Genomic DNA, 24866 nt, shown 5'->3' with positions numbered 1-24866 from the left:
AATTCCTCCAGATTCTGCTTTGCTACCAGCCACACCTCTGGTAATTAACCACTGTGCTGGGCTCTGCCCTGCAGCCGCTGGATAAAGCAAGTATCAAAGTCCTTGGTTGTGTTAACCTGGTGGTATTTTTTCTCAACGGCAGCTGGTGGTGAAAATGTGGGTTTTCGTGGGGAGCAGGATTTTAGTATGACCTTTCCTACCTCCACCCTTTGCTTTACAATGAAAAGCTCTGGAACCTCTCCGGAGACCCCTCTTTTACACATCGGATCCCCAACACCAGATCTACGACAGTCAGATCCCCAGAGTGACTCTGCAGGGATGGAACACTGTCTCTGGGGGCAGTGCAGAAGCCTCTAGGAGGCTGTTTTCCGGGCACTTGGCCTTAAAGGAGATAGCGACTGGGACCTCCCAAAGGACTCTGCCTGAAGAGCCAGTCCAGCATTGGAGGAGTTAATGTGGGACCGCGTAAAGGGAAGGGGAAAAAAGTTGGAGTTGACACTTGCGGAGGGGGGTGGGGGGAACGAGTCTTGCTGACTCCTGATTGGTTTTACATTTCATCCAAAATTTTTTTTCTCTCCTCTCTCGCTCCCTCTTTTCAGTTTCTCTCTCTGATCCCAGGGGAGGGGAAACGGGAATAGTGAGAGATCAAAAATAAACCTCTTATGTCAAAGCCGGGAAGGAAGTATAAATACGAAGGGCTCGGCAGCCCACTCGGTGCTTCCCGGGGTGGAGAGGAGGCAGGAGGCGGCTGCGCGCGGATTGCGCGCGGGACAGGGGCGGAGGACCGGCGCACGCGGGCCGGGGCGCCAGTTGCTCGCGCTCGGCTCGGCGGGCGGGCGGGCGCAGGAGGAGCGGCCTGCGCCAGCCAGAGGGGCCGCTCGGGGACCGCCGCTGTCGCTGTCGCCGCCGTCGCCAGGCCCCCACGGGCAGAGTCGGCCAGCGAGCTGATTGATTTGCTTTTTCCTGGAGAGAGCGGCCGGGCTGCGCTCGCGCAGCCAACACCTGCCCGCGCCGGGCCGCCTTCTTCCCTCTCCCGCGCCGCAGCCGGAGCCCCCATGCCCCGCGCCGCCCCTCGGTGGCCGCCGCTACTGCCGCTGCTGCTGCTCTTGCTGCTGCCGCCGCCGCCGCCGCTCGTCCGCGGCGCCCCGGCCCGGCCCGGCGCCCGGGGGCAGGCCTCGGAGCTGGTGGAGCCCACGCGGTTGCCCGGCAGCGCGGGCGAGCTCGCGTTCCACCTGTCCGCCTTCGGCAAGGGCTTCGTGCTGCGCCTGGAGCCCGACGCCAGCTTCCTGGCGCCCGAGTTCAAGATCGAGCGCCTCGGGGGCTCCGGCCCAGCGGCCGGGGGCGAGCAGGAGCTGCGCGACTGCTTCTTCTCTGGCACGGTGAATGGGGAGCCCGAGTCGCTGGCGGCCGTCAGCCTGTGCCGCGGGCTGAGCGGCTCCTTCCTGCTGGACGGCGAGGAGTTCACCATCCAGCCGCAGGGCTCAGGGGGCTCCCTGCGCCAGCCGCACCGCCTGCAGCGCTGGGGGCATGGGGCGCGCCGTGAGACCCCCGGGTTTGCCGCCTCTGAAGCCCACCCCCTCCCCGGAGGACCTGAGTGGGAGGTGAAGGGAGAGGATCAGAGGCAGGAGAGAGGAGACGAGGAGCGGGAAAGCGAAGAGGTGGAGGAGGAGGAGGAAATGGAGGAGGAGGAGGAAGGGGGCAAAGAAGAGGAGGCAGAAGGCGCCAGCGAGCTGCCACCATCCCTGGGGGCCACGAGTAGGACCAAGCGGTTTGTGTCTGAGGCTCGCTTCGTGGAAACGCTGCTGGTGGCCGATGCGTCCATGGCTGCCTTCTATGGAGCCGACCTACAGGTAGGACTGACTCACTTTGCCTGGAGGCCCCCAGCCACCTCCTAGAGCCTCCCAAATCATCTCTTTACAGTTTCTCATCCTCCCAAGACTGACCCCAACAAGGTTCTTTCCTGAGAAAGTGCAAAAACTCTTTTCTAAACCTCTGACACTTGGGCCACCTACAGACCCCGCCCCGCGGCCCTTGCAGTTTAGAGTGGAGGTCCTGGTGCTTCCTCCTTTGCTGCCCACCTTCACCCCTTGCATCCTGAATCTCCTTCAGCACTTGGCAAACTGAACTAAAGTGGGTTTTAAAGCGCGCCCCCTCCCCCAGGCACCTGCCTCTCCCAACAGAGATGATAACTGAACATTTGGGAAGAGCATCCACCCCACCCTCCATTTCTCAGCCCTCCACTGTGTCCAGACCTGAGAGGTTCCCAAGGATAGTCAGCTGGGACGGAAAGATGGGTCTATTTCATTCCCTTTGCAGACAGAACTGAGGTTGCCATAAGTAAAAGATATTGTTTGGAGGGAGTTGAACCTGGAAAGGGGCTGCCCAACTTCTGTGTGCCCAGCTGGTTCTGATCTAGGGGCATGGACTACCTTGCCAACCTGGCACTCGGCCCTGGCCTGAACTTGGCAGTGCCCGCCCGCATCAGCACAAAAAAGGGAGGGGAGCAGAATTTCTGCCTGGGGGCTCAGCCTGGGAAACTGAAGCTTCAGTGGAAAAGGGAGGGGAGAAGGGAGTGGGGATATGAGCTCTTTCAGTTAATGTTCCTTGGTCCACCCCAGCAGCTCTCAGCCCAGACACAGCTTTCTCCTGAGCTTGGGCAGGAAAACTGAATTCAGGGGACAACTCCTGTAGCCAAACCATGTCTAACTAGACTCAGAGGGGTGCAGCCTTGGCAGGAGAAGTCTATGTCAGCCCATGTCCCAACTCCTTCCCCAAGAACCTGGTGAAGTACAAGAGTTCCGGGAGAGAGTTGTGCTTTCTCTTCCCCTGGGGAGCACAAAACCAGAGGTGTGCTAGGTAGAGAACACCTGATCTGCCCAGAGGTCAGAGATGCTTGCCACAGGGTTCCTGGCCATTGCTGCAGCTCAGTTAATGCCTTTTCTGTAATGGCAATTTTGGCCAGTAGCCCTCTTCTAGGTTCAGCCTATGCCTGACTGTTGGGGGGTATGAGTGCTTCTGCATCAGCGGTACAGAACAATCTAGATGATGCATGCCGTCTTTATCCATCTGCAATCCCTGGGAAATGCATCTAGATGGAAGGCTGGGAAGAGCTGGGGGTGAGAGGTCCATGGGCTGCTTCCCTGGCTCCTGCAGGAGCACGCCCCTTTGCACACTGTTGTAGTAGTCACTTCTCCCAGAGCACCGTTAAGGCAGCTTTGAGCCATCAGTGCAGTCTTCCCAATGGGCTTCTGGACTATAAGGATTGAATATCCGCTTCCCTGACTACCCTGAGAGCGGGGGGAGGGACCAGCTGACTCCTCTGACTCCTTTTCCCCAAGCAAGTCCTCAAGAGGGTGGCAAGCAGGGCTTCTCCCATCACAGGTTAGGACGACCACACCTGGCTACTAGGCGGCTCTACCAGAAAGAGGCTGAGAGTACAATCATTGCAAACCCAGAGCTGAGATGCTGGAGTCCGTCCCTATGCAGGAACCAGGTTCTGACTTCGGCCTAAGAACCAGGAGATAGGAAATACGACAAGAACACAAAGAAGCATCAGAAAATGTAATGACTTTTCAGACTTCAGAGTCAAAAGGTTTTCTCTAGTGCTTTCCTACCGTCTAGCTGTCTCAGCCCACCATCACCTAGTAATTTAAGATACTGAGTATTTACCTCAAGGATGTATTTGGCTGGGCTGGGTCTTCCCCAGGTTCTCTTCACATAGACACCCAGGAGCGCGCCCAGATTTCTGGCTGGATGACAGGGGCATGCTTATCCCATCCCCTCCCCCTCCACATACACCATTTCTGGGCCATTCACAGACCCACACCTTGTACCCAGCCAGCCTATGCAGGTCAGAAGAGCACATCAGGCCCCTGTGTAGGCTGAGGTCCTTTCCCTAGAGTACAAACTTCTGGGTCTTACACCCAAAGGAAAAGTGCTTTCGACTGGACCAGCTCCATCACCCCCGCCTTGGTCTCATTATGTCACAGCCCATTTACACCCTTGCTGTCACCATGCTGGGATGGGGCAGGGGCTGAGGGACTGCTGCTCCTATGACCTCCCACTGACCCCTTTGCTTTGACTGCTCACCTGCTCTGGAGATGCCACAGAATAGACTTGAACTTCTTAGCTCAGTCCCTTGACCTTCCTTAACAGGTCCATGAGCTCAGTCAAGACAAGAATGAATGTCAAGTTCTAGTTCCCCAAGACCTTTCCTGCCCAGACCCATCTCCCTGAAATAGAATCCAGTTCTTTATTCTTCAGGGAGTCTCCTGGAGACTTCATTAACGCGGATGGAAGGCAGTATGGGGATGTCTTAGCAACTTGAGGTATACGGTAAGGATGAAGAGAATTTACCCCCTGGAGGGTGCATTTCCTCATCTGTGAAGGCAGATCCAGGTCATCAGGATTAATGCAAGCATCAGTGAGGGTACTTCATGATGAGTCTTCTAGAAAGTTCATCACTCGGTGGGGAAGCCATTCTCTGAGAACATTCAGTTTGTACAATGGTTTGCATGCATCACCTCAGCAGAAATACCTCTGAGAGAGGCAGAGGAGGAAGGTAGAGCTCACAGGGAATCTGTGACTTTCTCAAAGTCACACAGCTGGTAAGCGGCAGGGCTGGGTCATGACCCCAGTCTCCTGAATCTGGGGGCAGTGTTCTTTATTATTGTACCGTGAGGTTTCTTTAGCCGAAGGAGGGCCTGTGACTGTGGCTCAGCTTACCCCCTCCACTTGTCTATATTGTGGGAATGGGTCGCGGAATCCAGCAGTCCAAAGATGCCCAGCCAAAGTGGGAGGCCCTATCCTGGGAAGAAACCACCTTCAAGGCCAACAGAAAGAATTAGCCATGCTCTGGGCTGGTCACACTGTGAAGCGACAATGAAGTTTTCCAGAACTCTGCACACTTGAGTTCACTTAATCCCTTGACAGAAGGGGCCCCTGCCGCCCACCTTCTTATCTGGTTTCAGAGTTAATGAGCTCAGACAAAGGGGGCTTTCTGAAAGGAGGGACCACCTCAGAAGACGCCATTAACTCTGTCTGCATCCGGCTGCCGCTGATTGTTGCCTGGACAAACGTGTCCCGCGGAAAGCAGTGTGTGGTGGGCAGAGCCGCGCCTCACGCTCAGACTAGAACTCTGACCGGCCAGTGTATCACTGGCCAGCTGAGCTCTACATTCTCTGCTGAGCAGAGAGGGTCCAGGGAGGGGGACTCCTCATCCCCAGAGGAAACCATAGTTTTCCCAAGATGTCGGGCTACCCGTAAGTGATTTCAGAAGAGGGTTAAATCCCAGCCATTCCTTCTCCCCTTACCCATAACCTCTGGAAAAATGTCTTCCACAAGCCCTAATACTAAAATGATCACAGATCCCAGCACAGTCCCCATTTAGGCCTCTTCTGGCATGATTATTAATAGCATCGTCTTCACTCGCAAAAGCATCCTGGTTTGGAAAATAACCGAAGCAGACACGTGCCCCAATTGCTCTGTAGCTACCTACATCTTCAAGGGGGAGAGACATGTCCACGTGTGAACTGTGTTCCCCTCCTAGCAAGCGAACAAGTCTCTTTTGTCTGCTCCAGTCAGAATGAATAACAATAGGAAGTCTTTCCCAAAGAAAGTGCCTTAATATTCAAAGGTCTTTGATTAACCACTTCTGCCTCTGCAGGTATAGACAATGCCAGGGGTAGGCTTGCTTGCTGGCGTGCTTTGGGTTTGTTTTGGCTATGCTGTGGCTGTCCTTGTAGCAGCGAGGAGAGGAGGCAGTCAGTGGGGTGATGAAGAACATATACTTTGAAGGATCATCGATATAGCTGAGTGTCCCTGAACAAGTTATCAATTTCTCTGGACCTTGATTTCCTCCCCAGAAAAATAGGAACAGTTATACCAATGTCCCAGCATTGCCTGGAGGATACAATAAAACACAGAAAGCACATGACCCAGTGCCTGGCACATAGTAGGTGCTCAACAAAGCATAGCTAATACTGAAGTTGCCTTTGGTGATTTGTCAGGGTAGGATGTTTGTGTTTGTCAGGGTAGGATGTGCCTTCGCAGTCAATCCACTGCCACGTCAGCTCTGCTGTCCCACGCGGCAGGGAGGCCTTCCTTTTCAGCTTGCTCTGCTCAGAGTGTTTAAGCTTAACCCCTTGTGCTAAGTGTGTGTGGTTTTGGAGAGGTGACATTGCCCCCTGCTGTTTTGAGAACGAGGAGAGATGAAGGACATCAGTGCAGGACCCTCTCTTTTCTCCCACTGCCTCTTTACTCTTCTTTGCTTCTCCACCACCTCCTCAGCAGTTTTGGGCCCCAGAGAGACCCTCCAGTAGGAAAAGTAGGGCACCAGTGGCTGAGGTCAGAGAGTTTCCATGATGCTGCTCTTCCTCTCCTTGCCTCTCCCAGGAGTGCTGCAAGAAGCAGTGACAGAACCACGGTATGAAGAGCAAATAAGCAAAGCATAGGGATGACCCTCTGAGTACAGGAGCTGCTGGAAATGCATTTGGCCCAGGCCCAGACTTCTAGACTCCCACAGCAGTTGGCTTTGGCTGCCATGGGAGCTCTGGGGGAGGAATGTCCTGAGTTGTATCACAAAGAATCAAAGAGGCTGTGACCCAGCCCAGCTGCCTAGGCCATTTCTTTCTCTTCAGGTTGTAGGGGCACCAATGAAGAAGGACACTGCCTAAAATAATATCATGCCTTTTCCTAATGAGAATCAGGAGCATGAGGTCCCCAAGTCATTCAAGAGCAGGGTTGTTTGACCACCCCTGGCCAGGTTGGTCATGGGCTCCCACCTGCCTGAGATGGTTCTTGGAGGCTGTCTGCCATGGTGGGTGCCATCTTGTTCCCCCAGTCCACTAGGGGTGCCATCTCGTTCACATTCTTCAGCAAGCAGCCCACACCTCGATGGTGCACAAAGAAGTACAAATAGGCACTAGGTGGTAGAGTGAGCCATCTGACCTTCTTCTTGACTGGCTCCTGAGCCCTCTCTCCATGGAACTCTAAGTCAGGCTTAGCCTTTTGGCCCGGGGTACTGGCCAAGACTCAGAGGCTCACAGACCCTCAGCTACTGCCCCGACCGTGTCCTTCCCCTAGGGATCTATAAGATGCTCTGCAAATATCAGGCATCCCTGCCATGGTTTCCCAGAGGAGCTAACAGTGGGGATGGTAGTACCTCCCACCTCCAAAATCTCAGTGAGGCAAGACAAAAGGGGAGGTGAGTAGAACCAGGATTGGGGATTTTAACAGAAACACTGGGACTGTGTAGTCCTTGCAGTTTTCTTGCAATGAAAATTGTCTTCTGAAATAGCATCCAGAGGACATCCAAATGCTTTCAACTCTAACCCACTTCCTTGACGGGAAATGGCTCTGAAGCCCACTCACCTGATAGTTATTTAGTGTCTAGAGGATGCTCTGAGATACCTGACCTGCAGAGAGGACTCCCTGAAATTCTGAGTGTCGGGAAGCCTCCCCTGATGCCCCACCTCTTCCTTTGCGCAAAAATTGACACCCTTTGTGTCACTGGGGTGCATGGTCCCCACTCAGCCACGTTGCCCCAGAACCTCAGTCTGATCTGGTCACTTGAGAACGCTGAGCCCTCTTAAACCCAAACCTTCCGGGACTGATGCTCTTGTGTTAACATCTTCTTGGTAAAACATCATCTCCCCAATTCTGAGACTGTGAAACTGAGACTCAAAGTGAAGAGATCTTGTGCGGAGAGTTGCAGGCTAGCTCTGAAGAAATTTCATGTCTTGGTCCCTGGCCCATCAGACTCAACCTCTCCTGGGGCAAGAGAGCAGGAGACTCTGTCTGCCCCCTGGGAACAGCAAAGGTCTGGCCAGGAAGCAGCCTCAGCAAGCTCCCACTCCTCAGCCCTCACCCCCAGTTGCATAATGATGTGATTGCTTTTCTCCCTCAGGAATCCAGCTCCAGGAGCAAGCGCCAAGTTTCAGCTTTGCTGATAAGATGTTTACATCAGCCTAAACATAGCGAGAGTGCTTGACACGCTAAGAAACCTGCCAACCCCTGTTTGTAGGGCTTACAAAATACCTGGCTTGTTGCCCGTGAGGTGAACAGACAGATCCCATTCACAAATAATAGGATTCGTCTGGAACTCCCACACGTGGCCTCAACCGACGGAGTGTCCCTCTTTAGCCTTTCACCCTCTTTGCCCCTCCTTCCACTCCTACCTTCCAGACCACAGGAGAGAAAAAAGAAAGGCTTGCGGGAGATGGTGCCCTAGGGAACGGGGAGCACGGCAAATGAATGGCAGCTCCGTTGGCCACACTCCGGGCTGAAGGCATGCGTGCCTCTGCCCCTTTCTCTTCTGCAAAACAATCCAAGAGGACTCACTTCTCGAGGTCCCTGAGGCAGGAGAGTGAGCTCCATCTGGCCGCCTCCAAAGCCTTGGGAGCAGTTGGCAGGCCAAGGATAGGACAGAGGCCAAGCAATGATGTGAACTCCTTCAGCTGGCCTGGGCAAAACTGGAAGCAGGTGTGATCCTCAGCGCCTGGCTCTCATTAGGCCCACTGCCTCCTCTCAAGCCCCTGGCAGAAAGGAAGAAACCTTTCGTGGTTGTCCAGAAACCCAGCAGTCAAGCACTGGGAAAGTTCATTTGAAGAGTGTAGGCCTCAGAGACAGACGTGCCTGGGCTGGTGTCCTGGCTTTCAGAGCTGTGTGACCTTAGACAGCTTATTTAACTCGTGTGAACCTCTCTACTCCCTCATTTATAAAACCGGGATGATAATGCCTACTTCACAGAGTGAGCGTGCCCATTTAATGAGGTGCGGGTCTGGTGACGGGGGCAGGCTCGCCGTGAGTGGTGCCTGTTGGAACGATTTCAGGTTAACAGGGCTCATCCTGAAGAGGAGAAGTTTCCCCAGCAGGCACCAGGAAGAGGCTCCACTGGCTTCTAAGGGACACATCCTACTAACCCTGAACACTCCAGTAATTGCTTCTGGGCTGAGAACAGAGAGGGGATGGGGATGCTTGGCAGGGAGGCGCTGGGTGTTCAAGTTAAAGCAGAATAATGAGTACAGTCCCATGGGACCTTCTGGTGATGCTAGAAATGTCCTGTCTGCTCAGTTTAATACAGAAGCCTTGACCTATAGGTGGCTACTGATGTACTTGAAACGTGGCCAGTGTGGTGGAGGCACTGTAATTTTAATTTTATTGAATTTTAACTAACTCCGTTTTACACAGCCACATGTGGCTGGTCGAGACATTAAAGGCACAGGCTTTGGAGCCCAGCCATCTGGGTTCCGATGTTGGCCTTGCACTATTAGCTCTGTGATCTTGGGCCACTCACTGAGCCTCCAATTTTCTTATATGTAAAATGAAAAGAAATCAGGCCAGGACCTCTGGGATTTTGTGAGTCTTCTGCAAGTGTCGTATATCCAGTGCCCAGCACAGAGCCTGGCACACTGAGGGGCGGTGGCAGCAGGCAGAAGACCATGGGCTGGGAGATTGAACCCTTCCCTCCCCCTGCTCCCTCTTCTCCAACAGAACCACATCCTGACGCTGATGTCCGTGGCAGCCCGTATCTACAAGCACCCCAGCATTAAAAACGCCATCCACCTCATGGTGGTAAAAGTGCTGATTGTGGAGGATGAAAAGTGGGGCCCGGAAGTGTCTGACAATGGGGGGCTCACCCTGCGCAACTTCTGCAGCTGGCAGCGGCGTTTCAACCAGCCCAGTGACCGGCACCCAGAACACTTCGACACGGCCATTCTGCTCACCAGACAGGTCCGTGGGCTGGCTCCAGAGAGCCCAGGCAGGAAGGGAGGCGGGATGGGCGGATCAAAGGGAGGACCACAGGGCCTGCCCAAACATGGGAAATGTCTCCCTGCTGGCCCCAGCTGGACGCCAGGAGCCTCGTGTGTGGAATGATGAGGGGGAGGTCATGAGGACAAGTGTGAGGTATTTGCAAGGGAAGGAGAGGAATCTCGTAAGGGCTCTTTTCCAAAAGTTTGTGACCAGCTGTCTGCTGAGGTCATAGCAAGAGGAAATGGGCTCAAACTGCCCAGGCAAAAATCTGGAGTTGGAATGAAGAGAGGAGGTCCACCACAATGATTGTTAAACACAGAGGCAAGAAACTGGGGGTCACCCTCGAGATTTCTCCAAACAAGGAGGCTTGTCCTCCTAGCTGTGCAATTGAAACAGATAGCTTCCTGAAGGCTAGAAAATCTAATAACATGTGCCAAGCCCTGTTGATGCCTTCAGTCCTCACAACAAGCCCACACAGGCCCATTTTACAACGGAGGAAACTGAGGCACAGATTGCCCCCACCCCCACAGTGGTGGCACCCATATAGTCAGGCCTAGGCAGTCTTGCTGCAGGGTCAGTACTCTTCAGAACTATGCTATCCTGACTCCCAGACCAAGCCAGCCCTAGGACACACCAACTCTAGGACACAAAGTTGCAGCCAGCCAGCCGTAGGACGCACCAAAGTAGAAAAAGAAAAAGAGGGTGCCTGGGTGGCTCAGTGGGTTAAGCCTCTGCCTTCGGCTCAAGTCATGATCTCAGGGTCCTGGGATGGAGTTCCGAATTGGGTTCTTTGCTCAGCGGAGAGCCTGCTTCTCTCTGTCTCTGCCTGCCTCTCTGCCTACTTGTGATCTCTGTCTGTCAAAGAAATAAATAAAATCTTTAAAAAAAAAAAAAAGAAGAAGAAGAAGAAATTTAAAAAGAAGAAGAAGAATAAAAAGAAGTAGACTTCCTCACATGAGTGGCCTTTGCAAAGAAATAGGGCCTTCAGCTTAAAATTTTTCCTTTAGGGGCACCTGGGTGGTACAGTCGGTTCAACATCTGACTCTTGATTTCTGCTCGGGTCATGGTCATGGGGCTGTGAAACCAAGCCCTGTGTCAGGCTCTGTGCTGGGCATGGAGTCTGCTTGAGACGCTCTCTCTCCCCTGCCTTGTGTCTCTCCCCTGCCTTCTGTCCCTCCCTCTCCCTCTCTCTACCCTTCTCTTTAAAAAAAAGATTTCCTTCAACTCAGGAAGAGCAGAAATAGGAAGATTTCCTACTGTATGTCTGTTGTCACACCCTCACTCTCTCCACCAAGCAGAACTTCTGTGGGAAGGAGGGGATGTGTGACACCCTGGGTGTGGCGGACATTGGCACAATCTGCGACCCCAACAAGAGCTGCTCTGTAATCGAGGATGAGGGGCTCCAAGCAGCCTACACCCTGGCCCACGAGCTCGGTAAGACTTCCCATGCCAAGCTGACTAGACTGTATTCTGTCCAAGGGAACAGCCTCTTTCAAATCCAGGCCAGCCCAGGGGCTAAGGAAGATGCAGCTCTCACACTTGACCAGGTTCCACTCAGAGTTTTGACAGAGTGATTATATGCAAATAGGTACTGTGCTTTCTCCATTTTCACCCTGAGCTGAGGCCATAATATTAAAATAGGGTCTTGGACCATCATCAGGGGTCACCAGGGAAACGCCAAAATGAAATAAACGCTCGGGTAAAATTGTGACGCTTTGCCCAAGCGAAGCAGTAACGGTAAGAATTCTGGGAAAATCAATTGCAAAGAGCGCTGTGTGAGGGAGTGACTCATTGAGGACAAGGACAGGCTGAGGCAGAAAACAAAGGGATATCAAGGTTCCCAGGTTTTCTGCAAGAGAAAAGCCCAGAGTGAAGCCCAAACCAAAAATCTTTAAGGAATAAGGACATGGCTGCCCCTGTGAGGAGCTAGTGACTGGTTGTCCCCTGAGACGCCCTCTTTGGTCAGTGGAGAGAGAGGGGTCAGAGAGAGGGAGAGGGGTGCTGGGCCATGTGGGGAGCCCTTGGGGTGGGACAGGGTGAGCAGGAGGGCAGTGGACACTGACTAGGATGGGCTTTGGGTTTCTCTCCCCTGCAGGGCATGTCCTCAGCATGCCGCATGATGACTCCAAACCCTGTGCACGGCTCTTTGGGCCCATGGGTAAACACCACATGATGGCGCCCCTCTTCGTCCACCTGAACAAGACGCTGCCCTGGTCTCCCTGCAGTGCCATGTACCTCACGGAGCTCCTGGACGGGGGACACGGTAGGTGTCCCTCAGCTTCTCTTTGCTTCTTTTTCGTCAGCTGCTGGTGTTTGGGGTCTGCCCTGCCTGCCCCGGTGATCGCTGGAGTGCTATTGGCACCTAGGCACTTTCTGGCTGAGCTCTTTCACAGAGCAGTAGAGACAATTCGGGTAGAACCGACATCAGAGAGGTGCTCCTCACCCTGCCTCGTGTGCCACTGGCAGGCTAACCATCCCCCACAAGCCTAGTCTTCCTTGCCCTGTCTTCCAGCAGCCAGCATGCTGAGCTAAGTTAGATGAAATCCCAGAGCAAGTGGAATTAGTCTGAGAAGGTTTGTCTGGAGGTTCGAAGGAATGGAAGGATGCTGTACGGAGGAGAAAAGAAACCATCGGGGCTGGAGAGATAGATTGTGCAGTAGCTCAGAAATGGCAAGGAGGCAGGGAACAGGTCAGTAGGAGAGCAAGGGTAGGGAGTACAGGTGGGTGATGTGCTGGGTTAAAACCATTCGGCTTACTCAGTACAGCAGTGGAAACACAACTTACCCTTGGTTGTTCTCATCGAAGGAGACAGGGACACCTAAGATACAAAACTAGTAGATTATCCAAACATCAGTCCTTGGGCTTTATTTTGCATGCCGTGGTTTCTGAGAGCACATGTGCGCCCCCAATTATACGTGCTGTAGACCAGTATTACAGTTCCAATCCCTAGGTGCACACTGCATGTATGTAGAATGCTCTGGATAACCAAAAAACATTCAATCCTAATAAAATTGTACTTAACTTATAGTCAAAAATTGGATAAGCTCATCTAGATGATTGAGTGTTGACCGTTGTTAGGTTATGGTCAAAGAAACTATGATGGCTAGGCCTTACACCCCATCAGTAGGGATGTAAGTGTAAGGTGGGAGGCCATGGGGGAGCTGAGAGTGGGAAACCCCTGCTCGTCATTCTTGTTCCTCTGCTTGCCTCCATTTCTCAGGAGACTGTCTCCTGGATGCCCCCACCTCGGCCCTGCCCCTCCCGTCAGACCTGCCAGGCCGCAGGGCCCTCTATGAGCTGGACCAGCAGTGCAAGCAGATCTTTGGGCTGGGTTTCCGCCACTGCCCCAACACCTCAGCACAGGACGTCTGCGCCCAGCTCTGGTGCCACATGGATGGCGCCGAGCCCCTTTGCCACACGAAGAACGGCAGTCTGCCATGGGCGGATGGGACGCCCTGTGGGCCTGGGCACCTCTGCTGGGATGGCAGCTGTCTGCCTGAGGAGGAAGTGGACAGGCCCAAGGTGAGGGATGGCCACTGGGGGGTGTGGGAGGAAAGAGAAGGGAGGGCTATTTTCCAGGAGGAAACCACACTGGAGAGCCATGACTGAAGAGACTTTGGACCAGGCTGCAACTATGACTTCTGAGTAAAATCATTCCTCTTTTAACAAATAAAGCAAAGCTTATTTAGCCAAACTCAAGAGGAGCCCTTTGAGGCTGGACTCACGAGGCGGACGATGCCGCTCGTGCTCGGGGCATTCTGGGAACTCCCCCTTTGGAACTGTTTTGGAGTTTTCTTGAAGGTTTATGAGGGTAGGAGATAGGCATGAAGCCTTCCGGCACAAAGACCCGATTGTGGGCATTCAGTAAAGGGAGTCCATTATGAATTCCATTAGAAACAGACAGAGGGATGGCAGAAGAGGAACATTCAATCAAGAGCTGAGGGAAAAGTATTCCTAGCCCACCCCTGTCGCAGCTGCATGCGTATTCAGAGGTCAGGAGAATGAGACTAACTGTGAGCCTTCCGTACTCAGGAGGAGAGAGGGAATCACAGCTGTCTCTGGCCAGGCAGAGACAACTTGGCCTAGGACAGAGTAAACTTAAACAAGAAAAACCAAGGCAACATCAGTGAGAGTTTTTTAAATGATTCGCTTCTTTGCCCTGCTCTTAATACTTGCAAACTGTGAGGCCGATCACATTTCTCCTACTGAGAGTCACTGAGCCCTGCCTATGAGACAGCATCCGCTGAGTTTCACGGCCTGGTCCGGGCCCAGCCCTGAATCACCAGGGTGGCCTGAGCACTCACTCTCCAGAGCGCTGTCCTCAGCAGCATGTCCTTTTCTCTGAGGCTCGGCATCCGGCTTGGCTCAGGTAAGCCCCACTCTGGCTAAGCTTGATCCAGGCCAGCGGTCACAGATCCATCCTCAGCCTCTTCTCATCCTCCCCCTCCAGACACTGAGTTTCTCTTCTCTGTACTGAGTCTTTCTACCCCCTCCCTCCCCAAAGCACGTGCTTCACACATTACTGAGAGTAGGGGAGGAGGTCTGTCCAACATTCCCCAGCACCAGAGCCAAGCTCAATTCAGGGAGAGTTTGACATGGAATGATCATGGGACGATGTTTATCGTCTATTTTTAAGGGCAAAGAACAGATCATAGAGCACTATACATGTGACAGAATCATAACTATGTACAATTAAGACATCACATCTTTATGATTATTCAGAGCAAAAGTATGAGAGATTATTGATGAAACTCCCATCAGTGGTTTTACTGGGGTAGTGGAGTTTTTTTAAGTTTTCTTTTTTATATTTTTCTGTATTTTTCATTTTTTATATAAGCAGATATTACTTTTGTCATTTCTTACAAGTATTTCCCTTTCTAAAACTCGGAAGCAATCAAGGGCAAAGGTTTGTTCTCATAGGTTGATTATAAGGATGGAAGCAACTCTGATGATTTCCCAGGCATTATCCTACCATTGGAACTGGGAGCCAGTAGACCAATAGCAACAGCTCCCAGCAATTATTCCTTTAAATAAGGACTTCTCAACTTCAGCACTAGAGACATTTGGGGTCACATATGTGCTGGTTGTAGGAGACTGTCTTCTTCATTGTTAGGCGTTCATTGTCAGATGCTCATTCTTGGGCATTCATTGTTGGAATCTCATTGTTAGAATCTCATTGTTGGATGCTCCTTGTTGGAAGTTCCTTGTTGGATGTTCCCTGTTGGATGTTCCCTATTGGATGTTCATTGTTGGATGTTCCCTGTTGGATGTTCCCCGTTGGATGTTCATTGTTGGATGTTCCCCGTTGGATGTTCATTGTTGGATGTTCATTGTTGAATGTTCCTTGTTGGATGTTCCCCGTTGGTTGTTCCCCGTTGGATGTTCATTGTTGGATGTTCCCCGTTGGATGTTCATTGTTGGATGTTCATTGTTGAATGTTCCTTGTTGGATGTTCCCCGTTGGTTGTTCCCCGTTGGATGTTCATTGTTGGATGTTCCCTGTTGGATGTTCATTGTTGGACGCACATTACTGGAGGCTTGTGGTAGGCCTTTCATTGCTGAATGCTTAGCAGCGCCCCAACCTCTACCTGCTAAAGGCCAGCAACATACGTCCTCCCCAACTGTGACAACCAAAGTGTCTTCAAACACTGCCAGATGTCCCCAAAGGATAAAAATGGCCCTGATGGAGAACTGCTGCATTAGACCCAACTTTATTCCTATAAAATGTTGTTTCATTCAACAACTAATACCAAGCACCTCACTAATGGCAAGGCCCTGTTTTTAGGCACTGGGGAGTTAGCAGTGAACAAGTCCAGCACATCCTCTGTGTTCAAGAGGCCAATCTCCAAGTAAGCCACACAGGCACTAAAAAATGACTAAGGCAGTTTACTGAACAACACCCACCAGGATGAGCATAACTAGATGAGGAGGTCAGGGCCATGGCCCCTTGTTACACTGAGAGCTGAGGCCTCCCCACCTCTGCTCCTGACTCAGTGTGGCCTTGTGTGTTGCAGGCTGTGGTGGATGGAGGCTGGGCCCCATGGGGACCCTGGGGAGAATGCTCCCGGACCTGTGGAGGAGGAGTTCAATTTTCACACCGTGAGTGCAAGGACCCTGAGCCTCAGAACGGAGGAAGATACTGCCTGGGTCGGAGAGCCAAGTATCAGTCATGCCACACAGAGGAATGCCCCCCTGACGGTAATCAGACCTGACAGCCACTACTGTTGTCACTGTAGCAGATCCCCAGACAGGAAGTAGGGTGGGTCTCCCGGGATGCAGAGCTTTCCTGGGAGCCAGACATAAAGAGACCCTGCAAGGCACCAAGTTTTAGGACAAACCCTAATGGCCCCAACTCTCATTGTGCTGGGAGAGTGTAGCAAAGCCAAGGAAAGAGATTGCCCTGATCTTCCAAGATGTGGAAATCAAGGATGTCATTCCCAACCAAACTTATTCAGGGGGTTGGGAGGAGCTCTGCAGAGGCTAACGTCTCAGATAATAATCCTTCTGGAGGCATCTGAACCCTCGTCTGTGTGCAGAATAGAAGTGTTTTCCAAAGCAAGTGTCAGAGCCAAACCTCTACTGTCTTTCCAGCCAACATTCAGCCCAGGGTGGAGGGAGCGTTTCTGAATCTGATTCTAATGCACATTCCTGCTGAGAAGAGTTGCCCATCTTCCCTTGAGGCCGTGGCAACTGCCTGATGGAAGCTTACTAGGGAGCAGCACTGCCTCTACCTCCCCTTGACATACATTCCTACACCCCTAGTACCCAAGAGAGAGCACACACATTAACTCAGAGGCAGCAGGGGTAGCAGCAGAACTGGTGAGAGGGAATCATTAGCAGTTTTTCCCCACCATCCCATCCAACTCCCCTTTGTGCAGCTCCAGGAAATATTGGCAGACAGCAAAAGACAAGCAGAGTTTTAAGAGAGATGCATCCAAGTGCAAAGACACACTGACATTGGGTTGGTGTCTAATGAGGAAATCTGTAGGCTTTGCAGTTTTGCAAGACGGGAAGGATCTGCAGTGGCATGCGGCTCTAGAAACTTTGCCCTGCAATCATGAGAGTTTGCCTGGCATATGCAGTGAAGAGAGAGAGGGAGAGAGAGACGAAGGGGAGGGATGAAGATAAGGCACAAGATAGACGTTGTGATTTCCGTTACCCCGGGATCAGCCTCTCCATCAATAAGTAGTTTTTAGTGCCTCTCGTGTGGCTCAAACTATAATGGATGTTGCAAATGACTTTGTAAAAAAGCACAAAGCATGCTCGTTGTCCTCAGAGAACTTGCAGGCTACGTAGAGATCCATATGCCTTTTACAAAGCAATTAAAGCCTAAAGCTCTGAGGCTGGGGCCGCCGCCTATGCAGAATCCAGAGCAAGGAAAAGCCTGGGCTAGCCAGAAGCTTCACAGGGAGTCAAGGCTGTGCAGGGCCTGGAGGCTGGAGATGGTGATTGGGTGTGGGAGGACACATGCCCACGCAGAGAGGGGAGGCTTCTGAGGGCTAGCATTCACTCGGCTGGAGTCAAGCAGCCCACTAACATTTCAAGGCTGCACAGCAAAGATCTGGGAAAGCTGAAATGGTCTCTGGAGGTTCTCTGGGCCAGCTGTCCCGTCACGTCACCTGTGAAGCTTGTTGAAACACAGAGGCCCGGACCCCACAGATGCATTGAATCAGACTCTCAGGAGGAAGGTAGGGCCATCTGTGTTTTGAAAAGTCTCCATAGGCCATGCAGAGATACAGCTAGGATAGAGAACCTCAGTAGTAAGAGCAGCTTTAATTTCAGGATCTGGGGGGTGTGGGGAACATTTCTTACTTCTGACAGACTGTTCTGGAAGCAGCATGATGCAGGATGGGAGAGGAGGTTGGGTACTAGGTCTCACAGGAAACCAAGAGGCCTGGACTTGAGGAGGGTGGACTCAGATGGTGAGAGTGGGAAGGAGACACTTAAAATCACAGATTGTCACAAATAGTGTGTAGGACATGAGGACAGGTTGGAAATAGTCGATCTAGATACTCAAGTGTTAAGCGGATACCAGATGCCCGTCTCACACCAAAATGTGGCAGTATCCCCAAAAGAAAACTAAACCAGTTCATGGAGGAACCATGTGGGGTTGGGCTTTTTTCTGAGCTGGAGGTAATTGCACCGCTACCCGTGGAGGCCCCCCAGAGACATCTGGAATTACAATAGGTGAGCTGTAATAGGGGCAAGGTCAGAGCTAGAGATGTCGATCTGACAGTCTCTGGCCACACGTTCATAGTCACCAAGGAAGTCAAAACAGAGCATGATTAGCAGGGCCCAAAAATATGCTCCACGGATTGTTCGAGCTTACTGATTGTCCCCTGTTCCTAAGTGTATTCACCTATAAAACAGCATTGGTATCTTCCCCAAATGGAAAGAATATTTGTCACAGAAAGCCCAGCTTGAGGCTGCAGGCTCCTTCCCAGGCCACACGGACCTAGGTCAGACATGTCTAGGAACGCTGGGCCCAGATGACACTGAACCTATGTCCTGGGATTGGATCAAAACCAGGAGGAAGGCAGGGGCCCTGAATCCTGGCATTTCTGCTGCTGGGTCCTCCCGGCTTCAGCAAGGAATGTCAACGTCATACCGTGTCTTCCTCTGTAATTTACAGGGAAAAGCTTCAGGGAGCAGCAGTGTGAGAAGTATAATGCCTACAATTACACTGACATGGATGGGAACCTCCTACAGTGGGTCCCCAAGTATGCAGGGGTGTCCCCCCGGGACCGCTGCAAGTTGTTCTGCCGAGCCCGGGGAAGGAGTGAATTCAAAGTGTTCGAGGCCAAGGTGAGAATCTTTCTGGAGCTCAGAACCACGGGTGAGGAGGAAGGCCCCCTGCTCCGACCCCACCTATGGGCTGCCTCTATGCACACCACGTCCTCTGTTACCTTCCATTTCCCTCCTGCAGGTGATCGATGGCACCCTGTGTGGACCAGAGACTCTGGCCATCTGTGTCCGTGGCCAGTGTGTCAAGGCTGGCTGTGACCACGTGGTGGACTCGCCTAGAAAGCTGGACAAATGTGGGGTGTGTGGGGGCAAAGGCAATTCATGCAGGAAGGTGTCTGGTTCCCTCAACCCCTCCAGGTGAGTCTCACCCATAGTTCTGTGCGTAGGTTCTACAAGAATGGAATAGGCTTCAGCATCACACTGGCCTTAATGTGAATTGTGGCAGCTACTTGCTACCCATGCGGGCCTGAGCTGTAGTTTCTCTGTAAAGCACTGGGAGTCCCGTCTATCTCAGAATCACCATAATAAGTCATGAGATGGGCGGAACACTTGGCTCGGGGTCTGCCCCATAGAGCGGATGGGGCACAGGGCAGCCAGAGGCCCTAAGGATAGGGGTGTGTCAGCTCTGAGTCAACTGGCCATAGAGCTCTGCTGAGTAACCTGGGACCTTGCCAGAAAACAGCTCTTCTGGGCCTGTTTTGGGAAGGACACCCCACCCTACACCAGTGAGTCCCATCCTTTTTGGATCACTCAAAAGGGGGTCTGAAGAAGGGGATCTTGGTGGCCTTGCTTTCATGAATCTGAGAACTCCGGACGCTTTTGTGGACCTTAATGCCATATGTTCGTGAAATTCCTAATATGGAAGAGCTTTCACTTCTTTTTTTTCTTAAGTGCTTTCATTTCTATGGCCTCATTTGATTCCTAAAATAAGTCTATCAGGTGGCCAGTACTCTTATACCCAATTTACAGATGAAGAAACCAAGGCCACAAAAAGATCACATGACTGAGGTCATACTGATAGTTAATGACAGCCAGGAGCAGAGCCCAGGTGTCTTAATTCCTGCCATGGCTTACGATTCCCAGAGAGGAAGGGCCATGGCATAAGTTATGTGGCCATGCTGCGTCCCTCTTGGTCTCTTTCCATCTCTCACCTCGTCCGGCTAGGAGAACAGAACAGCAGACAACTTGGCAGGCCTCAAAGTTAAACTCAAGAGATATAGAAAAAAAGAAGCATGTGGTGTGGGATATTCAGATCCTGGGTCTGTTAGCCGGCTTTCTCATAGGCGTTAGACATATGGGGCTGCAGAGCCTTTCAAAGCTGCCCTAGATTCAGCAGCTAGCCTGAGTGGGCTGAAGGCAAGACTAGCAGAGAACCAACTGCCTGTCCTCAATCTTCTTTGCTTTCCTCCCAGCCTTTGTAACCCAAACACTTCGCCCCAGAAGAGAAGAATAAAAACTAAGGTTTCTCCATCCCATGTAAAGTCCTAGAGCTATAGTAGAGCTGAAACACAGAGGAAGGCAACTAGAAGCAACTTTTCTCACTCTGGCTCCTGACCTGGGGCCCCTATGAACCAAATACTAGGGGCTGATAGGCTCTAAGAGGTAGAGAGAGATGTCCATTCTTGTCGGATTCTGGGACTGGTGTGTGGAGCAGATTTTTCTGCATGGGTTTGAACTCTGGGTATGCAGGGGGCCCAGTGAAGGTTTATGGCCCTGCGGGGAGCTAAGCAGGATTGAGATCTCACTTGAGCCAAGAGCTGCCAGCTTCAGCAGCACCCAGACAGCTTGGCAAGTCCTTCTGGGATGTCTTCCTCTGTGCTGATATCCAGATTCACACATCCAAAGTGCGAACATTTGAAGCAGAGCCACCAAGCAAAGCAAAAACCCTTGAAAATCCCAATGTGCAAAACATTCTTGTCGGTCTCCACTGTAGTTATGAGGAACTTTGGGGCAACTGCTTGATGCTTTGCTAACCCTCTATGACTGCCCCCCTAGTCACCAGCACGCTAACTTGCTGAGGTGCTAGGCTGGGTCCTCAGGTTGTCTTTCTGTTCCTATCATAGTTATGGCTACAATGACATTGTGACCATCCCGGCTGGTGCCACTAACATTGATGTGAAACAACGGAGCCACCCGGGGGTCCAGAACGATGGCAACTACCTGGCACTGAAGACGGCCGATGGGCAGTACCTGCTTAACGGGAACCTGGCCATCTCTGCCATAGAGCAGGACATCTTGGTGAAGGGGACCATCCTTAAATACAGCGGTTCCATTGCCACCCTGGAGCGGCTACAGAGCTTCCGGCCCCTGCCCGAGCCTCTGACCGTGCAGCTCCTGACTGTCCCTGGTGAGGTCTTTCCCCCCAAAGTCAAGTATACCTTCTTCGTTCCTAATGACGTGAACTTCAGTACACAGAACAGCAAGGAGAGAGCGACCACCAACGTCATCCAGCCCCTGCTCAACGCTCAGTGGGTCCTGGGGGACTGGTCTGAGTGCTCCAGCAGTTGTGGAGCCGGCTGGCAGCGGCGGACCGTGGAGTGCCTGGACCCCAGCGGCCAGGCCTCCACCACCTGCAGTGAAGCTCTGAAACCTGAGGATGCCAAGCCCTGTGGAAGCCAGCCCTGCCCGCTGTGATCCTGGGCAGGGTGGGGGATGGTCTCGTGCTCATGGACTCGGGGTGCTGGAGCACAGACCAGGGTACCCACTGCAGGGACCCTACTTGTGGAGGTGGCATGGTCTACCCAGGCGTGTCATTGCCACAGCCCCTCCATGTGGCATGAATTCCTAATGGGGAGACGAGGATGCAGATGACAGATCCTAAAGTCTACTATCTGGTGGGTAGGACCTAGTGTGGGTTCGGGTAGAGGGTATAGGTTAAAAGGTTAAAAATGCGCTTATTGACCCAAACAGGAGACTCAGCCTGTTTGCAAAGGACTAGCACAGTCAAATGAAAAAAAGTTTTCCTATTTGGTTTCCCCGATAAATAATCTACCTCAGAGGGGAAAAACCTTAGTAAAAGAGAAGTGCAGAGTGGGGAGGATAATGATGAATGTCAAAGCGCCCTAGCTGCGCCCCCAAACGGTCTTCAGAAGTGACCGTGACTGTCCTCGGCATTCAGCTCCATGGCCGGAGGGGCTGCAGAGCTGAAGGACTGTGGCGAGCCGCGGGTTCTCAGGCCTCCACCTGCAGGCGTGGATCCATTTCAAGTATTTATGCAAATGTGTCTCTGAACTAAAGTGTGATCTTGTGCCAAGGCAGTGGTATGAGCTGGTTCAATGTTTCTTTGGAAAGGGCCAAGGACCCGAAGCCCAAGGACGGGAGCTAACACTCGGTCAGCTAACCTCGAACACACCCAGGGAAGCTGGCACCTGGCCTTGGGCTCTCAGGCCTCCCTCCTGCTGAATCTGGTTCCCTCCGGCAACTCTTCATTATAATCTACACCGGGGGTTCCCCAACTCCAGTGGGCATTAGAATCATCTATAGGGATTCTTAAAATACAGATTGCTGGGCCTTACACCAAGAGTTTCCGAGTCCAAAAAAAAAAAAAAAATTGAGTTTCCGAGTCAGTGGGTAAGGAGCTGGGGGCGGGGTTTCTGAGAATCTGCATTTCTAGCAAGTTCCATGGTAATGTGGAGCCTGTTGGTTTAAGAACCACAGCTCTAGGGGAAATGTCTGACTTGGAGGTGGCAGTGGCAGTGAGATGCCTCTGGACTCATTATTCTCGAGGAAGACTATCCCATCCACTCTGCGAACACCCCATCCTCCCTTTGATATAATGATCAGCCAGAGATACCAGATTCTCCTAGAACTTGAGGAATGCTGAAATGTTTCTAAGCACCATCATCCCAACAACCTCAGCCCCTTCTCTCCACGTCAGAATTTATCCCCACCTCGCAACTCTTCTGACCCCAACACTTGCAATGGCCCCACTCAGCTTTTTCTTTCTTTCTTTCTTTTTTGAGAGAGAATGCACTTACACATGTGCGTGTGTGAGCAGGGGGAGGAGGGAGAGGGCAGAGGAAGGAGCAGAGGGAGAGGGAGAGAGAATCTTAAGCAGACCCCACGTCCAGAGCAGCAACCGATGTAGGGCTCAATCTCACAATCATGACCTGAGCCAAGATCAAGAGTCGGATGCTTAACGGACTGAAACCCCCAGGTGCCCCCTCTGTCCTTTCTACACAGAACTGCATTGCTCACCTGCCCCCAAGACCTCCCTGAGAGCCCCCCAAATCCCAACTTCCACTCTGTATCTCCTCCCCTCTTTCTGGCTCAGTCTTCCATATGGTCTAGTATAGGGGAGACAGTGTTGGTCACAAATGGATGAGATGAAAACAGGAGACATCAAAAACTCACATTCTAGTGAAAAAGAAGGAACATATAAACATTTGCATCTTCCCTTTTTTTTTTTTTTTTATTGACTTTGACCCCTTCATCCTTCCCTTTCACTTTCTCTCAAGACCTCTTCAAATAACTGGTGACCTGGGCAGAGAGGAGGCTATACAGAGCCCTAGGGTGAATGAGGAACAGGGGGCTCCTCTGGGAGGACTCGCCCTGGGGGCACGAGACAAAACAAAGAGGATTTCAGCCCCTACAGCAGTGCCCTCGGCTGGTGGCTGCTGGTCACCTCTGTGTGGTGCCCCACTCTGCACCGTGGCCTTCAACATGGAGTTGACTGCCTTTTCCCTGTCTGCCGACTCGTTAGTGAGTGGGAGGCCAGGCTTACCTAAACATAAACAAGCACACACACAGGCCTGTTGGGGATGACTAGTAAAACCAGCTTTTCCCTAGCTGTGTACCTTTTGTCGAGACTGATGTACATTTCCGCGACTCCCCATCTCCTTCCATTTCTCATTGTCCCCAAAATAACTGAGTCCCAGCGTGTCCCTCACGCACTGCCCGTATCGGTCCAGCAGTACCATCCCGCCCGGCTGCATCGTTAGCAGCCACAGCATTTGCCCTGGAGTTCAGCTGGCGACAGAGCTGCTGATGTGCAAAGCAGAATGGAATCCAGCTTGGCTCTTCCTTGTTGTGTGGGCTCGGCCAGGCTCACAGAATGCATACTTGTTTGTGTCTGGAAATTCAACAGCTGCAGTGCAGGGACTCAGAAAATAGATCTGCAGAGAGAGACCACACCAGTGTTTCCCCCTGGCCAGCCTCGACCACCCTTTTAACCCGGAGAAGGGAAGAGTACGTTTCCTCTGCTGCAAGTTTGCGTTTTCCAGCTAGTGTTCCTGATGGAAACAGGTACCAGCATCCCCTAAAGTCCCCAGGGGCCTGACTTGACAGGTAACTCCGCCGGTCATTCGTCTGGTTCCTCCCGACACCTGCCAGAAAGATTTCAGACGCGGTACATAGCATCAGAGTTCATTTCCTCCATCCTTAAGAAAAATGAATCTTTGCCTGGGGTATGCTCTCTGCCCTTTTATTCCCCTGTAGCTGGCCAGAGGGATTTGTAAATTTACAAAACTATGCAACATTGTTGTTCCCCAGTCCACTGTAGCAAACCACCCCTCCCAGGAACACAGTCCAGGGGCGAAGGGACCCGCTTCCCTCTAGCTCCAGGCCCCCCATCTTGCCACTCTGATGATGTTCACTAGGTTGGGGTGTTTAACCAAGTGAGCCCTCATGATAAGGACTGTCCCTCCTTCCAAGCATCGAAACATGTAGCTCTTCTTGCTTTCCTCCGGAGCTCTCTTCATTTTTTCCAAGCCTCCCCAACCAACCAAAATAATAATAATAATAATAATTAATAAATAAAAGAAGAAGGAAAAGAGGAAGAAGACAAGAATAGAAAAGTTCTTAAGAGTATGTTGGTTTTTGCTTTGTCCTGATTATTTTCAACTTGTGGTCCAGGGCAAATAAAGAGGGAGGCTTTGTTATCATTGCATTCTTGAGTCTGTAGAGTGGTAAGGCAGTGTTGCTGCCTTGCCTTGGTTCATTTTGCCTCAGGAGGCCGTGGGTCTTCCTTGCTTAAACCCAGGACTCGCAGGGTCTGAGTCTCCCCTGGTTGTAGGAGAAGAGGCTCCCAAGCCCACAACAGTTTCTGTTCCACGTATTCTGCCTCAGACCACCAAGCCCCATGGGGAAGCAGCCCCATCCCCTTCACAGTTGGGAAAGAGGAGTGGTTTGGGAGTGTGAACAGAAATGCAGAGGCCACCAATGAGAATCAGATGTAGTATCATCCTTAGTTTCCCAGATTTCTGCTGCCACAACCTTGTCCCTTCCTTGTGCCTCTTCTGTCAGCTAAAGCTCAATTATGGAAGATACAGCCAAAACAAAACTTGAGGGAGGGTAAGCACAAGGAAGACAATGAAGGCAACATTTTAGGCAAGTTTAAACTACCATCCCCAACACCCATCCTTCTTCACC

General features: G+C 52.0%; 1 protein-coding gene across 1 annotated transcript; it reads left to right on the top strand.

Annotated features, from left to right (window-relative positions):
• The first annotated feature begins 608 nt into the window (after positions 1-608).
• On the top strand, positions 609-21750 carry ADAMTS8 (ADAM metallopeptidase with thrombospondin type 1 motif 8). The gene is made up of 9 exons (XM_082684073.1): positions 609-1850; positions 9493-9732; positions 11052-11187; positions 11849-12016; positions 12974-13275; positions 15767-15950; positions 18385-18557; positions 18679-18854; positions 20561-21750. Exons 1-9 carry the CDS (start codon positions 663-665, stop codon positions 21129-21131), a joined length of 3138 nt encoding a protein of 1045 aa, XP_082540199.1. The 5' UTR covers positions 609-662; the 3' UTR covers positions 21132-21750.
• Positions 21751-24866: the final 3116 nt, after the last annotated feature.

Source organism: Mustela nivalis (genome assembly GCF_964662115.1).
Source record: "Mustela nivalis genome assembly, chromosome: 9".
In the NCBI taxonomy this organism is placed as follows: Eukaryota; Metazoa; Chordata; class Mammalia; order Carnivora; family Mustelidae; genus Mustela; species Mustela nivalis.
This window is presented reverse-complemented; position numbering and strand designations above follow the sequence as displayed.